General features: G+C 49.4%; 1 protein-coding gene across 6 annotated transcripts in view; it reads left to right on the top strand.

Moving 5' to 3' along the window:
* The window catches only part of LOC122405256 (mushroom body large-type Kenyon cell-specific protein 1), an 89165-nt gene that overhangs the window by 44509 nt on the left and 28036 nt on the right, over nt 1-16620 (top strand). For 4 of the 6 annotated variants that reach the window (XM_043409851.1, XM_043409855.1, XM_043409849.1 and 1 more), the window contains exon 2: nt 8144-9204. In XM_043409851.1, coding sequence (XP_043265786.1) covers nt 9111-9204 — 94 coding nt within the window. In that variant the 5' untranslated portion in view covers nt 8144-9110. Of the gene's footprint in view, nt 1-3726; nt 3783-8143; nt 9205-13344; nt 13588-16620 lie in introns of those variants that run through there. The other 2 variants (XM_043409852.1, XM_043409854.1) reach the window with 2 other exon arrangements.

Below are 16620 nucleotides of genomic sequence, written 5' to 3'. Positions count from 1 at the left end.
TAGCTTGGCGATAATTTAATCGGTTTCCTCGAGTATTAATCGCGGATCGTTTACTTTATACGAATTTTCCGAGCCGCTCGTAACTTTATGACGTTCCGATCGCGGTTGCCGTCCCTAATGACATCAGTCTGTGCCTTTACGTTTCGAAACGGCGCAACGATTCACAACACGGCCGCTTTGATCACGCGTATTTAACCGGGCAATATGAGTAGTCACTCGTTTTCGAGTTTTTTCGAACAGCGGTGGAGAGCACGCGGATGAAGCGAAACGATTTTTATTGCATTTCTCAGCGTGGAATCCCAGCTGGAAATTGCGTCCAGCGAAACGTTTTGTTTTACAACGTTTTCATCCTCTCTCTCCGTTCCCTCTGTCTCTCTCTTTCTCTCGCTCTCTATTTCTCTCTCTCGCCTCGTTCCCACCGCGGTCCCTGTGCCTTTATTCGCTGGATAGACTTTTTACGCTTTTTTTCTCCGGCTCGTTTTCACAGAGAGCATCATCACGATCATCGGGTTCAAATCGAGTCGAAAATTGAGATTATCATATTGACGCGGCGAAACTTTCAATCCATTCGATCGCGTTTCACCATCCTGTCGAACGAAATTAATTCAATCGGGATTGCACTTTTCGGTATTTGTTCGTCGCTCGCGTTCGTACCAATCTGGCTACGTCGACGATGAAAATATCAACCGCCTCGTATCGACCTATCGCACAAATCCTCTGCGCAGCTGTTCCCAAGTATAACGTGCTACGCGTCCGTCTGGTTTTCATGCTCTTGGACTATTAACCGATCAAATCTGCGGTCCCGAAACGTCATTCACCATTCCGTCTCCCGTTCCCTTTGTATTCGCGCCATTTTTCGTTTAACCAAGGGTGCAAAACGGAAACCGATCGAGCCCTTGCCGACAGGGTCGAATTTTCGACCTCCCAGTTAAAAATTTCTTTATCAATTAAATCGTACCGTTCGTATATTTAATCGATGCCTAAATTTCGAATCGATGATCGAGAAGTCAGGGTTGGAGGATGTTTATTGTGCTGTCGCGAGAGATACGGGGTAAATTTCACGGCCAGCGTTTTATACGAAGAAGAAAATGGCGTTGCGAGCGTTAGGGGCCGTATTCCTTTTACGGCGGAGCTGCAAGCCTCGAGGAAGGTGTCCGAAGTGGGTTTCGCGTGGAACGGAGCGAGCGAGAGGATAAGAAAAAGGAGCGCCGACAGAGGAGATCCGAGAGGAACGGGAGCCTAAATTTAGTAGACATCCAAAGTATAGTCATAGAAGCGTACAAAGAGAGAGTGAGAGAGAGAGAGAGAGAGTGAGTTTGAGGAGAAACGAGGAAGAGGAGACGCACGGAGAAGGGTGTGGGGCAACTCTGTGCTTTGGTGGCAACGGTTTAGGGTAGCAAAAGGAGGATACCAGAGGGTGGAAGCGGCGGATGGTGGGTGGAGGTGGTTCAGAACGAACTGTTGCTTCCCCGAGAGCCATGTCGTGCTGGTACTTCTAACACAGGATTCTCGAGAGCCTCCAAACAGGATTTAAGCGTTCTCGCCGGCCACGAGGACTATCGTTTCCCCGGTAGTCCATACAAATTCTATCGAAACGTTCCCCGATTCCGGTGGACGCGCGTTCTCGCTGGACGAACGATAAAAAACGGAATCTCTTTGGACGTGTTTTCGAATAGGTTACGTCTGAGAGCTGAAAGAAACAGGGGGGAGGACAGGTAACGATTGTAACGCAAAACTGCCTGGGCTCTCGGTTACCGTAGACACGTCTAGAGATTCTGTGGAAGCTAAACGAACCGAGGAGAGTGGCAGCAAACAGGTCGGGAAAGAAAGAAAGGGTATACGCGCGGCCTTCCGTGCGTCTCTGTTGCCTATTACTGCTTTGAACTCCGTGGCTCTCTTTTCCACGCTCTCTGAAAGCTGGCTCGTGTCAGTAAACCAGACAACCGGTACACGGATCGGACTAAGGTCGCCTTTTCTAAATCGAGAACTCCGAAGAATCGCGAAACTGACTCTCGAAAATGCAAACTACGGTCCGTGATTCGGTAAACGGAACCGGGCTTTACGTCGTGCAACGATCGAGGATACCCTGTGCCGGAATTTTTTAAATCCCTCCCGACCCGAACGCGATTTTTGGGGTGCGGTGGACCGTTCATCGCTAACAGATTCGATCAAAAGAGGTCGAGCGCGACGAGGGTTTCGTGGTCAACTGTGTCACCCTCTTCGAGCCAACCGGACCAGAATCTCTCGCGCATTAATCTTTCTTTCCCCGTAAAAAGTCATCTGCTCCGTGGATAGAAATTGGTACGCCTTCGCGCGTCCCGATCTTCCAAAATAATTTTTCCAAAGGCGATCGGACAGCTAGGGGACGGACACGCACGGGACGATCGCCTTTCGCGCGAAACCAGGCTTAAAATCTAGGCTACGATTAATTAGATCCCAGAATATCAGCCGCTTTCAGCGTACAAATTGGGAAGACCGCTTTGCTGTTACTACGAAATTCTAGATCTCTGGTTAATTCGTTAGACTCGAGACTACTGTGCTATAGCGCCTGTTGCGCGCCGATGTACGTTTGCTGTCGAGGAGGAAAGTTTTGTCAAGAGTGCTTCAGCCACGAAACGAGCTTGCTCTGTTCATTTTCAGAATAAAAAGCCAAATTGGTCTCGGTTGTTCGGCTGATTGAATAGCTAGCTTATTTGGCTGACATCGTAAATGATCTCAACTACCCCGTGCAGGGAAGCATGATTTTGTGCTTTACGAGGAGAGATAAGATCGACGGGCAGAAGTTCTCAGAAACAGAGTTAAATATTTTCGGTGAGCTATCGATCCTGGAGAAAGTAGATGGTTAGGAAGAATGATTTCCCGATGCAAAAATGGTCGAAATTGTGAATCGATCGCGGAGTAGAGGCAGAAGATTTTGATCGGTCGATGGACCGGGACCTACACTGGCAGGGATGACCGAAGGGTATCGTGGGAGTTGGGAGGCGAGGTGGACGGAGGATGCCGGACCCGAGGAAAAGGGAGAGACGCGTCGAGGAAGAGGCAGAGGCAGAGGTAGAGCAAGAGGGAGGGGTGGGGGTTGGTGTTAGTAAGGGAAACGAGAAAAAGAGGCCGCGTACGTGTACGCGCGAAAGGGTGTATACGCGCTAGCCGGGCGAGAGAGCAAGAGAAGAATAGAAGAATGAGCGGAGGAGAGCATGAAAGGTAGAGGAGGAGGCGAGGAAGGACGTAAAACAAAGTAACGACGAAATGCACTTCCCCCTTTACGCCGTCCCTGGCGCTCGCCCGGAGGGAAACGTCGAACGAAACGTTAAAAACTGGGAAGAGGAATGAGAGCGCGGGGGTGCTAGGTGGTGGCTCGTCGGTCGGTGGGCCCCGTGGAGGCGCAAGGAGGCGGAGGGTTGAGGGTGGGTTTGCTGTGGCAGGCGGGCCACCCTGGAAGGGTGCCGGGAGGTTATGACAGCCGAGGTATTGAGCGGATCCTTCGTTAAAAAAACGAGAAGCACCGTGCTGAGGCGCGTGGAACAGAGACGGCGAGGGAACGAGAAAGCGAGAGGCCAAGAGGGAGAAACCGAAAGCGAGCGAGGGGCCGAGAGCGAGCGGGAAAGGAAGACGAAAAAGGAGGTGGTTCGCGGGAGATGGAGAAAGAAAGAAAGAGAGAAACCAGAGCAAGCGAGCGAGAGAGAGAGAGAGAGAGAGAGAGAGAGAGTGCACGACTGCCGCCGCCACCGCCGCCGCCGTCGCCGCTGTTGCTGCTGCTAGAGGCGGTGGAGGTGGTCCAAGGGGTGAGACCAAGTAACCGAATCCAACGCACCCTTGCCTCGCGTCCATTGCCTCCCCCCAACCGGGAAAAAAACCGAGTGCACCATCTCTCCCACTTCTCCTCATCTTCGTCCTCATACTCCTTCTCGACCGCCCCTGACTGCTCTTCCTGAAGCAGTTCTACCCTTCCTCCCCGGTCGCGTCGCACTTCTATCTTACTCGTTCGTCATCGGCTTTCCTTTCGTCTCGAAAAAATTCTCCGATTTCAAACGACGTTTCCCTACTTACACGAGTCGACCAAATTTTCTTCGAAATCTTTTTTGTTTTCGACAAACTCGATGGCTCGGACGCGTAGTAATTAGGCGAGCAGATATCCGTTTCGTTGGAGTTTTTCCACTCGAGCAGTCCTTCCCCAATAAACTTAACCGCATTTTTTCAGTCGACTTCGTCGGTACTCAAGTTATATCGTTCAGTTCGCCAAGTGCTCGGCACGATCAAGACCACCCGAAGTTTCCAACAAATTCCACTTATCTGTCCATTTCCTAACCCATGCACGCTTTGTTTCGTTCGGTTCTTCAATTTCCGCGGGCGAAGTTCCAGCAATATTTTTGATAATGGAGTTGTTTATCTCCTCGTGATTTCGAAAACTCGACTGTACTAATCCGTACACTTTTCTATAAGCTAAACCGCTTAGTAGCAGCCTTACCAACGAGCATCGTGGTCTGACGATGAATGTAATGATTCTACTTAAATACAAGTTGTTCGTGGCATTACTAACCAGTATTTTCTTCGTAAATAATAATTATGTCAGAAAAGTATTGTCACCTTTTACAACCAACATAATAGCGTACATAAATTTTTGTATATTTGCAATAATTTTCAAAAAACAAAGTTATATCGATAAACGTAATTTGCATTTTGCATTATTAGTTCCCCAAATGCTACTTTATTTTTATTGCATGAGACCTGCGATATCTTCGAAGCAAACTATTTGTCTCGCGTGACCACACGGACAAAAATCGAATGATTGTGCAGGTCAAGGTATCGCTCCATCACAGCCAAACATTCATAGTGCACATTTAAGAACTGGCATGCATTTCTACCGTAGTATAATAGCGTTCCAATATATCGAAAACTCTTTTTCCAGTCAAATCACTAGTATATTTAACAAATAAATTCTTCATCGAGCCGAAGAAACATAAACAGTGGCGTGGGTGATTCCGTTGGAAGTATCCCTAACGCTGATTGATGAATCGAGGACAATATTTTATCCTGACTCATAAATTCACGCTCCACCTTTGTTGAAAGTGTCTTCCTTCCTTACTGTAGTTCGATAACGACTGATGGTTAATATTGGTAGTACGCGTGGCAATCCTGATACTAAACAAGACCTGACACTGTATCGTGTGTAAAAGCAGTCACAGTAGCTGCCCGTAGTAAAATCCATTACGCCAGGCATCGATCATTTGCACGCGTGCCGGAGTGATTTTCAAATTCATTTTTCTGGATGATAAAACTCGACACCACGAAAAGTTGTTTTATCGTTTAAACCCCCTTGTCCCACTTAGCACGCGTACGAATCGATCGAAATGGAAAACGATATTTTGATCGAAAGAAAGTATCGTGAAGGAATAGTTTTGGCACCGATACGAAGCCAACAAGATTCCGAGGGAAACATTGCGATAGATTGTAGGGTTGTAGGCGTTGCTCGAATCCTCTTTTGGAAAATCCAAACCCAAGGTGTTTACACGTTGCCTATTAATTATAGAATCGTATCGATCGACCCTTCGTGACTTTCCACGAGCGTAAACCCGAACACGACCTAGATGACAATCTACGGTCGGGAAATTCGCGATCGCAAAACGGAGCGGACCGTTACCAGGAAATACTTTAAAATCGCGATTACGTCGGTTCGAAATCGACAGAGCGCTCGAGATAGCGCAAGACCGGCGTGCAGAAGCGAAAGAAAAACACGGACGGAAAAAGCCGCGTAGATGTACTTAAGGAAGCGAAAAAGGAAAAAGGGGCAGCACGAGGGATAGGGAGGGAAGGTGGGACAGGGGAATCGAGACCGTTTGTTCGTCGTCGGAAATGCAGGCTGGACACGGAAGGACGGAAAGCGAAGCGAGTGTGTGCGAAGCACTCCCCGGATTCGCGTAATGGGAAAATCGATTAGGAACCGAGCGAGTAAGGTGACCGTCCAAGATGTACGGATACACCGCGAAGAGTTATTAGCTCTTCTATATCCGGGGAATTAACCGTCTCGTAAAAAAAGAAAGGATAAAAAAATATAAACGAATCTTTGAAATTACGTCCAATGAGAAAATCCGCGCGAAAAATCCGTGCGAACCGACGTCGAGCAATTTTACGTTTTTCGATGCTTCGAGAAATTGCGAGGATTAAAAAGAAAGAAGAGAAATTAGTTGGCGACTGGATCGAACGATCGGAACGTAAAATCGTAGAAAGAGACGGAAAGCTCCGCGACCGAGTAATACTTAATACGGTAAAACTCAAGCGTCTTAGAACTCCGGCCACTCCAAGGTACTCTAAGAGTCTAGTCACTTTTCCCTCGCCCAGCATGCCTGCGAAGGTTCAATGACATCGGTAGAAGCTCCGGTACACGTACACAGAGGCGCGCACCGAGCCGAAAGTAGAACGCGTGGCGAAGGCGTTCGCTCTTTCTTTCCGACAATTGGACACGGTTGACGGGAAAGCAAAGGGGTTACGAAGGGGCTGCCGATGGAATTCTCGCGATTATTTTATTCGTCGCGGAGAGTTTCGGGTCCGTGGGCGAGTGCACGCGTGTCGACGACGAATGTGGAGCACGCTTAGAATCGCAGAACCGAGAGCCTCGGTGCGTTTCGTCGATATTGTTCCCGTAGGCTTACCTACGACGAGTATGCAATCGATCTTTCAGCGTCAGCGGTATCGGCGTGTTAGCCCACGGCTAGCTTCTATTCACCGAGTGGCGTCCGTGCGCGAGCGGAATATCAACACCGAGAATCAAACGCTTTTAACGAACGCCACGCCGCCGCCACCGACGCTGCTCCGATTTTGATCACCTGCATCATACGTCGTATCAACGAAATACTATCGATCATGTCCTCTTGACGAGCAGACGAAGATCGATCCCAACTGCACGGGGTCGCGTTTACGTCGTTGAATTATCGGCTAATAGGGAGGCGTTACTTCGTGGAACCGTTGCACGCGGATCAATGCTAAACACGGAGGGCGAGATCCTGGACGAAAAAACACGCTCGAAAGCAACGGGAGGAGGGAAACGCTCGAGAGGGAAAGTGTTTACCCGCGAACCGGCCCAACCTCCTGGTATTAAGATTTAAACGCGATTCTCGGTACTTTTGTTCTGGGAGCGTCGCTACGGACCAACTTCTCTTTCCGTGGCGCTATCCCACCCGTGTCGTACGGGTCGCCACGTGCAGCCGAGTTTCGTTCAAAAAGTTTCTTTCGCGCGCGCGTGTGTGTGAGAGAGTGAGAGAGCGAGTAGAACGGCGGGAAAGGGAGAGAAGCTGGCAAGGAGACCGATAGAAAGGGAGAACGATAGCGAGGGCGAAATAGGGGCAGAATTAGAAGATGTTTGATTTTCGACGGCAAAGAGGAAGTTGGGTGAGCTATTAGAACGGGTATCTCGGCAACGAAGGCAATGGAACGGAGGAGTTTCGCGATGAACGCAAGAGAATCAAGGGGCTGGCATGGCAGGACAGTGGAGGAGAGGCCGGGGGGTTAGGTGCGGGCGAGGGTGAGGAGGATGGGGAGGGTGGGTGTCGAGGATAGAGGCAACCGAGAAGGAAGGAGGTGAACGACGGACGAGAGGGGAATAGGGCAAGTAGAAAGGACGAGGGTGTCCGCGGGGGCGGATGAAAGGACGCTTACCAGCTACTACCTATTGATCGCCAATTCTTTTTCTCTTGTTGCATATTAGGCGCACTCTGCCTCCTCTCTCTTTCTGTCGGCGGTGCGCTCTCCCACCCCCTTGCCGGCGTAGAGCGCGCGAATCCGCCCCTATAGCTACCTTCCGACCACCCTGCGCGCCTCTTCCTCTTCCTGTTCCTCCTACCCTTCCTGCCCATATCGCGTCACCGCGCGAGAGTGCGAGCCGCCCCTACCTTCCTACCTACACCATCGGCCCTGACGTTCCCTTCTTACCGGCAATGTTTCATTTCGAGTAGCAGTACCCTTTCTGTTTCGGGGTGGGGCCGACACCCTTTACCCTTTACACGCAGGTGTCACGACCTGCCTTTCGCTATCTCCGACATACCCCGCGATCCCCGTCGCGGCTGCGCCGATCCACCGCGATCTACGGATCGATCGATCGACCGTTTCACGATCCGCGTGTAGTAACGATCGTTCGCGTTTTTTGTTGCAGGTGACGTCCGGTGAATTTCGGTCGGAAGGAATCCCCGCGAGAGGATCATCATCGGCGGGTCGAGCGTCCAAGGCGAAATTGGATCGAGCGAAAGGAGAGCAACGACGGAGGAAGTAAAAAAGAGGACTTGCCGTCGGCAACAGACTGCACTCTCGCACCACTCAGGGCGCAAGCGTGCACGTGTGTTGTGCGTTCCCGTGCCCTAACCCTGTCTCAGCACGAGGGAGTAGTCGTTTCTCCGCGGTCCCATCCCTACTCCGCCAGCATCGCCGCCGTTGCCGCCACCGTTATCGCCACCGCCATCGCCACCGTCACCGTCGCTGCCGTCGGCTCGCCATCCCTCCGACGATCGCGAAGAAGCGCCGCCACAGCCGACGTAACGACGCCGGCGACAACGACGACGACGACAGCGACGACGACGACGACGACGACGACGACGAGGAGTAGGAGGGGGACGAGGACGAGGACGATAACGACGACGACTACGAGGACGAGGACGAGGACGAGGACCACCAACGGGCCCCCACCATCGGCCCTCGACGACTTTGGCGGTTTCTGGCTTACGCTACGTCACGCGTGACGTCGCTCCCGGCGCGCACGTTCGAGCGGCAGTGTGCACGCACGCTAACTTTACCCCTTCGCGTCCTCCTCGCAAATTCACCCCACGTTCAAGCCGCGCGCTGAACAACAGAGAAACACCGAACGGAAGAACGACCAACGGAATCGAGAGGGGAAGATCGAAAAAGCCGGTCAACCGAAGGAACAAAGAAGACCATCGCCAGGAGGAAAAGAACCAGGAGGCGGAGGAGAAAGAGGAGGACGAGGACGAGGACGACAACGGCGACGACGACGACGACGAGGACGGAGGACGGCCGGCGGCGGAGGGGGTGGATATCCACGCGGGAACACGAGGCAGGCGCACCCGGCCGGCACGCACACACACACATTCTAAGATGTGATTTCAAAAATGGCGGATTGCCCCTATGCCCGCTGCATACAGGAACGCAGACACATCCGACGGGAGCTGCTGCGATGGACAAAGAATATGGTCTTCGTAGTCGGTGAGTTTAAACGCGACCAACGGTACATTTCTAGGCCACATACACCGTTTCGACCGGAAGCACGCGTTCGTTGCACGATCGCTATGGATATCCTTAGACAATTTTCGCCCGAGGAACAACCCGAATTCGCACCGATCCTGCACCAACGGTTCTTAATGGCCATCGCCCACACCCCCTTACTGTCCTTTACGCACCAGTATAAAAACACGTTTGGAGGTTTACCAATTACACGTCAGAATTACGTTTACCAAACTTGGCGAAGTATGCCATGGTTATGAAACATTTCTTTCGAACACGAATAGTACGAAGGTTGCGAAGGTGGTCGAGCAGACGCCTTTGGCTAATTCAACGCCAAATCGATCACCTTTTGTCAGGGATTTTGTTGAAATTTAAATACCACGAAGCCCGACGTAAAATTAATTTAAATCATCGTCAAAAACTGAAAGTCCTGTATTTCTCAAACAAATTCGAATCCTGGAAAACGATGAATCAAACCCCTTCTAACATTTTACATGCCATGGAATAAATCCTTTCAATCAGTTTTAGCACGAGTTTCGTGCGCGTCTTTATATTTCTCGCATAAAAGTTTTTAGTAATCTCGAGGATACGCGTTGATCGTTAGATATTCATATATGGATAATAATATTGCCGACAACAGTTTCTAATTGCAAGCGATCAAGTTTATTTGCAAGTCACTGTACGTTCCGCGTGGTAAATCCCCGAATGTGTCTGGGATATATAGATGCAAGCGTGTGAGTTGACTATCTGTGTGTCGATGCGGAGAGATAGAGAGAGAGAGTGGACGGATGGCGAGAGGATGAGGGGCGGGCGGGTGAGATAGGGGTCAAAGAGGGGAAGAGGGAAAGATAGAGAGGGAAGCAACGCCGGTGGTGAGACCTGTTGCGAACCGAAACGCCGAATCCTGGTTGACTGTGAGCCAGGCGTGACTCCTACTCGTGTCCGTACGTTCAACAGGGTGGTTGCATGCTGTCGAGAAACATAGCGACATTTCGCGCGTGTACCTTACTCCCAGCGTTGGTAAATTTTACGATTTTTTCGCTTCTCTGTATACGTTCCGCGGAATATTTTCGCCCTCGTCGTTGCAGCAACGAAAAACCACCGAATATTCCCGGTGTCCCGAACGATACGATTTCCGTGAGATTTCAAAGATTGTATCGCAACGATTAAAATTACGAACGTAATTACAAAAGACTAGAATAGTGTTGTTTCTCTTGTGTCGGGGGTGGAAGGCGTGTCACGCGATAAAGTTAGGAGAGATTGGTTCGATCGGGTCGTAAGAGTTTTAATTAGGGCAGAGTAAAAATTCGGTTCGAGTAAAGCGAAACGATAAAGCGGAGAGCTCGCATAACAGCTTTTTATCCTTCCGCACCCTTGTACGCCGGCGCCTCACCGCTAATGCCGCCGCCACCGCCGCCGCCGCCGTCGTCACCACTACTTACACGGAGTCGTACACACGGGAGTCAGCCGCGCAGAGAATACTGCACAAGCTGCGTGCCTTGACCACAGACAACCAAGCGATCCCGGCCGCCGCCCGAAACCTTCTTTTCTTCTTCTTACTGCCTCCCTTCTTCCTGCTCCCTCTTCGCTCTTCCCGATCCGCATCCCTCTGTTGCCCGCTCGTCGCTTACGCCCCCACCATTGTCCTCGTACTCCCCCTTCTATCCCTCCTCCGCCTTCGGGTTAGTCCGTCAAGAGAAGAGTTCTCCGCTACTCGTAGAAGGCGCGTTTCCACGCGCGCTGCTGTTGCGTGCACTCGCCGTTACGCTTCTTCCTCCACTTTCGTAACCTCACCCTTCTTCGGTCCCTCCTCCTCCTCCTCCTCCTCCATCTCCTTCTCCTCCGCCACCTCCATCATCCCCGTCGGCCTCGGTTCGCTGTCCCTACTTCTCTCTTCTCGTTCGCGTCTCTCCTCATTTCGGAACGCAACTGCCGCTGGTGGTCGAGAAATTTTCGCGAGTCCTTCCCTCCATCCACCCCCGTCGCTTCGACCCTTCCCTCGTCGTCCACCCCGCGCCCTCAGGCCCCCCCCCCTCGTAACCATCCCTCCCTCCCGCCCGCCCCGGTACCGTCCTTCGATTTCCTCTCCCAAACCCGTGTTCCTACTTTTTTCTCGTCGCCGATCGGTTCTCCTTCTCCGCCGCGAAGATTCTAAAAAGGAAGGTGGTAGTGGTTCTCGGTCGAGAAAAGGAGAAAGAGAAAGCGGAAACGCGGGGTTGCACACGGTAGTGCGAGCGAGCGAGTAGCCGCGTGTGTGCACGTCGGAGCTCCGCCGGCGGCGTACTCCTCTCGAGACTTCCATAATCTTCGGAGATCGACCAGTACGTGTTCGGGAAAGGGTGACGGAGGGTAGCAGGCTTGAAACCGAGCCTCGACGAGCCGTGACGCGAGTACCCTCAGTGCTTGCACCAGCGCCAGTTACGCTGGCTATTCCATGGCGGCGGAACGTGGCCGGATCCAAGTCAAGTGTACGACGCGAATGCCGGAGGATTAGCCCTGTTGGTGTGTCAGTGTTCGTCGGTTCAGTGTTCGACCGTATTTCGGACAGAATCAAGATGCTGATGCACACGGCCAACCTGTGAAAACGACCGCGACGACCGTTCGTTCTCACGCGATCAGCCACTATCGCGACCTGTTACGTTGCACGTGTTGCTGCTGCTCGTACACGTAGACGGCGGTCTCGCTCGGTCGTACGCGAGATGATCGATACCGACCGCGTGGGATTTTTCACCAGTTTCGAGTGCGTAAAGATCCGTCGCGTAATCTAGGATCGACGGATTTCATTCCGCCCCCGCGATGCCCGTGATCGTTCCGTGCGCGTCAACCATGGAACCGAACGTGACGAGACGACGTTCGTTTCCACCGGCGATCCAACCGTTCGAATCGATGGACGACGCGACGCTGTTCCGCGAACGTTTCTCGCGTTGCCACTACCGGCAGTAGCGATGTCCGTACGCATCCTCGCAACGACGTCGCATCGCCCCACGATAGTGGACATTGCTAGGAACAAGAAGACGTAGACGAAGAGTACGTATATCGCATACACACAGACCCACGCTACCGCGAACTCGAAAAACACTGCGCAGCCACGTGTATCCACCACCACCACCACCACCATCACCACCACCACCACCGCCGCCGTCGTCATCACCACCGACGGCATACGTTTCGTTTCTCTCGCCGATGAAAATTTCACGACGAATCGGAACCTTTGCGGTTTGTCCCGCAAACTTCCTACCGATCGCGCGTGATAAAACGCCGAGCAAAGAAAAGGTTCGACGGTAGAGAGAAAAAAAAAAGTTTGTTTACGTCGTTGATTGCTCGTTAGATCGTGCAAGACAAACGAACGCTTTGCGAGGTGCATTTTCCGCTCTTTGCCCCATTGAGCACCCACACCCCTCGTTTCTAAAAAACGCTCGCCCCTAAGGCGCGCGCGATAGAGGAGAAAGAGGTAAGGAAAGGAGCGGCGAAGAGGAGAAGGAATGTTCGGGTGGGTGCAGTTACTGCTGATCGTTAAAAGGCGCATAAAAAAAAGGTCGCGAGAGAGGGAGGCGAGAGGAAGCAGCAGCGCGAGAAGTAACAATAAAAATTCGTGGGCATTCGTGTTTCGTCGCCGAGGTAGGAGCGCGACGTTCAAGGGGCGAAGGGACGAGCGGGCGAAGGGGGCGAGAGGAGAACGAGAAGAAGGAAGAGGCCGTCGGTGGGGTACGGGGGTGGGGGTAAGGAGGGTCAGGGGTGATCAGGGCGATGGGTGGCGGTGCAGGCGCAGCGAGGGTGGCGGTGGAGGATGGGTATGGCGGAGCAGGGTGCGTAATGAAACGATATTGAGTAGCCGTGGTAGGGAGGCTGGTGGCGAAGGGTGGGGGTCGTCTTCAGCCCTCTCCGTCGATTGACCTCGCTTCGACGAGGCGCGGCGTGGCGAGGCGAGGCGAGGCGAGGCGAGGCGAGGCGAGGCGAGGCGGCCGAGGAGGGTGAGGTGAAGCGAAGCGAGGCTAGGCAAGCCGTCGTGGCTGGGGGTGGGGGACCAAGTGAGACGAAGCGAACCGAGGGTGGGGGCCAGTGGCACACAGGGGCGGACGCGACAAGAAGGGTGCCTCGGTGGGGGCGAAATGCCGAGCGATCCTACGTGGCCTACCGGGAAGGGAGGCCAAAGTTAAATTGACGAAAATGACGCGACACCTTCTTTTTGTCTTTGCCTACCCTCCGACGCCTTGGAACGCCTTCCGAAAAACTTCAAAGCGACATTAGTACTCTCAAGAGCATGACGTAACGAACCGCGGTGAAGAGAACCGGCAGAAGGACGACTTTGTGGTTACCGCGGAATGGCACTCTATCAAACGACCCGACGACGACTCGATGTTCAATGTGAGTTTAATTCCTGTGCGACGTTTGATATGCTCTCCCATTATTCTTACGCATATTAACGTATTCGCGCATCAGGAATTATTAGGTTGGTGCGTACGTGAAAGCATCCTTTTTATTTATCATCGAACAACTAAAATTAGTAGAAAATCAAAGACGCGTATCTTTCTTAAATCTGCGCTGCAAGTTTAACGAAAGTAGGCCTCGCGCGATTCGTTGCACTTTCTATCGTATTGTTTTTCCCAATTTATCCTATAAAGACCGATGTCCGTTTATTTCTAACGCTTCGTTCGCAGTTGTATTTAAAAAAATAGTTTTACCTTGTCCCGTTGCACGCTGGGACAAAACCCATTTCTGGTGCAGCAAAAATAAGCGACCGAAACTTAATCATTTTTGTCGTCTTTGTAATCAAAATTCCTAACTTAATTCATTCAGAACAAGTCTCATAAATTTATACTTAATTCCCAGAAAAAGATCTGTTCCTATAGTAAAACTTTTTCAAGTATTAATTTATTTCTGCTCCACTAAAAATTTTTCATTTTAATTAGTCGCTTTTACCAAAGGTAGCGTCTTTTATATTTGTGACAGGTAATATAAGTTGTCTAACTACATATATCTCTATTTCCATTACAAAATAATCTGTTGTTTGCCTTCATTATTTCTTTAAAAAAATCAAGTTACACTACATCAACTTTGCACTATGATTTTTTTATAATTATACAACAGAACATGTTAAATTAGTGTGAACAGAACATGTGAAACATAATTTAAAAAAATTATTAAACTGCAAAAACGCGTCTCCCTCCTAAAATTGCACCGTATGATGGATGAAAATAAGTTTAGTAAGAAGATTCATTCGTTGGTCACGCATCGCAGCATTTATTTATTTCTAACACCCTCATCCGTCCTCGTTCGTACTCGGAAAAATATTTTTATCCTGTCCCGTTGGTACGAACGCGATCAAAGTCTGCTGTGTTCATTAACTTTTCATTCGAAGTGGAAATATTTTGTTGGCGTAGCGATATCGAGTGTAAAGAGCAAACTTTAACAAGTATAAATATTGTACGGAATATTTTTCGTCCACCTAAATGACGCCAGATATCGCGAGTAAACAATTTGGAAAATTAACAACGAACCGCGACGTGCTGTTTTTTAAAACGCGGAAAATGAGTTAATGCACGAATGGAAGCGCATAATAATCCATTAAACGATCGCACGGCCTGTCAGATAATTATCCAGCTTGACAGAAATTAATATCAATGAACGATATTAACGATCGTTCTTCTTGTAAAATATAACAGGCGTGTCGCGATGAGCAGTCGGTGTTAGTTGTAAAATTCATATCGTACACCGGTAATTTTGTCCCTTTTGTGCTTGACAAATTATTTCTACCACGAAGCAATTCCTTTTTCATTCTATCAGCTGTATTCGCGAATTATCCGTTTACAAATTATTTAACGGTACATCGTAAATGTGCGAATAAGTTTTCGTACGATAGTCGATCGTTGAGTTTTCGTATAAGCATTTTAGTTTTTTAATCAATAATTCACGATTATCTATGTATAATTTAACACTGTAATATATTTTCGTCTATCTTTCAATACCAATTTTGTGTTTATCACGTGCGAAATCTCATTGAAAAGTAATATATTCTTGTAAGAGATTGAACTCTCAACTACCGATTCGTTCCACCGTAGTTCCGAAAATTCGCAATAAAAATGGATTTTAGTACTTACCATTTAACAGTATTAGAATCCTTCTCGTGCTATACGACTTTGCCACTTAAATCTGCGTAGAATAATCCAATAAGACGATCCCAATTGATTTACTGAAGTTCAGATCAACAGCATACGGTCAGAGTACTGCTGGAGCAACCTTACTTTCGTCACTTGTGAATCTTGTCGCTTGTATTCGACGAACCTATAATTCATGAAATTCGTTACTAAGTTTGAGAACTACACGAAACTTTTATTCTTACTCGGTCATACTCACATTCCGGACAACTGTTGCACAGATTTAATCAATGTAGAGGACAAATTTCTAGAAAAATACGAAGATAACACTCATGGTAATTAACACTGCACTAGTACCTTACGCCATCTTTGTCCAAGTGATCTGGCGGCAATTTGACCAGCGTCTTCGCGACTGCGATCACGTGACCACTAAATCCGAAGCATTTAACGTTTTCTATACTACGCGAATCAACATGATTATTTCCTGATCATTTTTACGAACTTTCTACAGTAAAAGATTAACGTATAAATTAATACTGGACGTAATTTGAATTATCATACGTTAAAAAGATAAAATCGTGTATTCAATATTATTCGATTAGTAGTGTTAGTGATCAACGACGTTGTAGGTTATGAACAAGCAGACCGAACGTTCTCTGTCACGATGCACTGGACGATATACGTAAATATATTTTAAGTTGACGCAAGAAATAGGTATTGTTTACTGTGTGGACAACACAATGATGTGAATAGGAGGTATACTATAACCTCTACGCAGGTTTAGAGGAAGCGTTAAATGTAAACACGTTGCCAAAAATAACTCGAACATCGTTAGGTTAAACGTGCCTGACTGTGACTCGTACAAATGTGCATGTCGTGTATGTGTTTCTCTGTGTCTGTGTGTGTGCAAATTGGGCAGTTCTTGACCTTGACCTTGCAGTTGTACAAAGTACCTTCGCACGGACGAACAGAACGTGCAAACGGTATAGGTTAAGAAATTATCTGTCGGAACGAACGATACAGATTACCACGTCGAGGCCTCGATCCTTTTTTATTGCATCCAATGGGGTGAGCAAATTTGGTAAATCTCTCGTTAATCGGTGCAGTTCACGAATATTCCGTTAAAACATCGTTCGCGTATGTACGTAGACGTGTTATAGAGATTCATTGCTAAAAAAACTCAGGACGTTAATCCGATGACGGATAGCAACGGTGACGCGTTTTATTTAAATCCGTCTTTTTCGGGCCAGCCGTCGAATTTCATCGACGGAAAGCTTTACGTAGGAATGAAAATTTACGAGCG

The sequence above is a fragment of the Colletes gigas genome, unplaced genomic scaffold (assembly GCF_013123115.1).
Source record: "Colletes gigas isolate AHSC1104 unplaced genomic scaffold, ASM1312311v1 Colletes_gigas_Sc00004, whole genome shotgun sequence".
Classification (NCBI taxonomy): Eukaryota; Metazoa; Arthropoda; class Insecta; order Hymenoptera; family Colletidae; genus Colletes; species Colletes gigas.
This window is presented reverse-complemented; position numbering and strand designations above follow the sequence as displayed.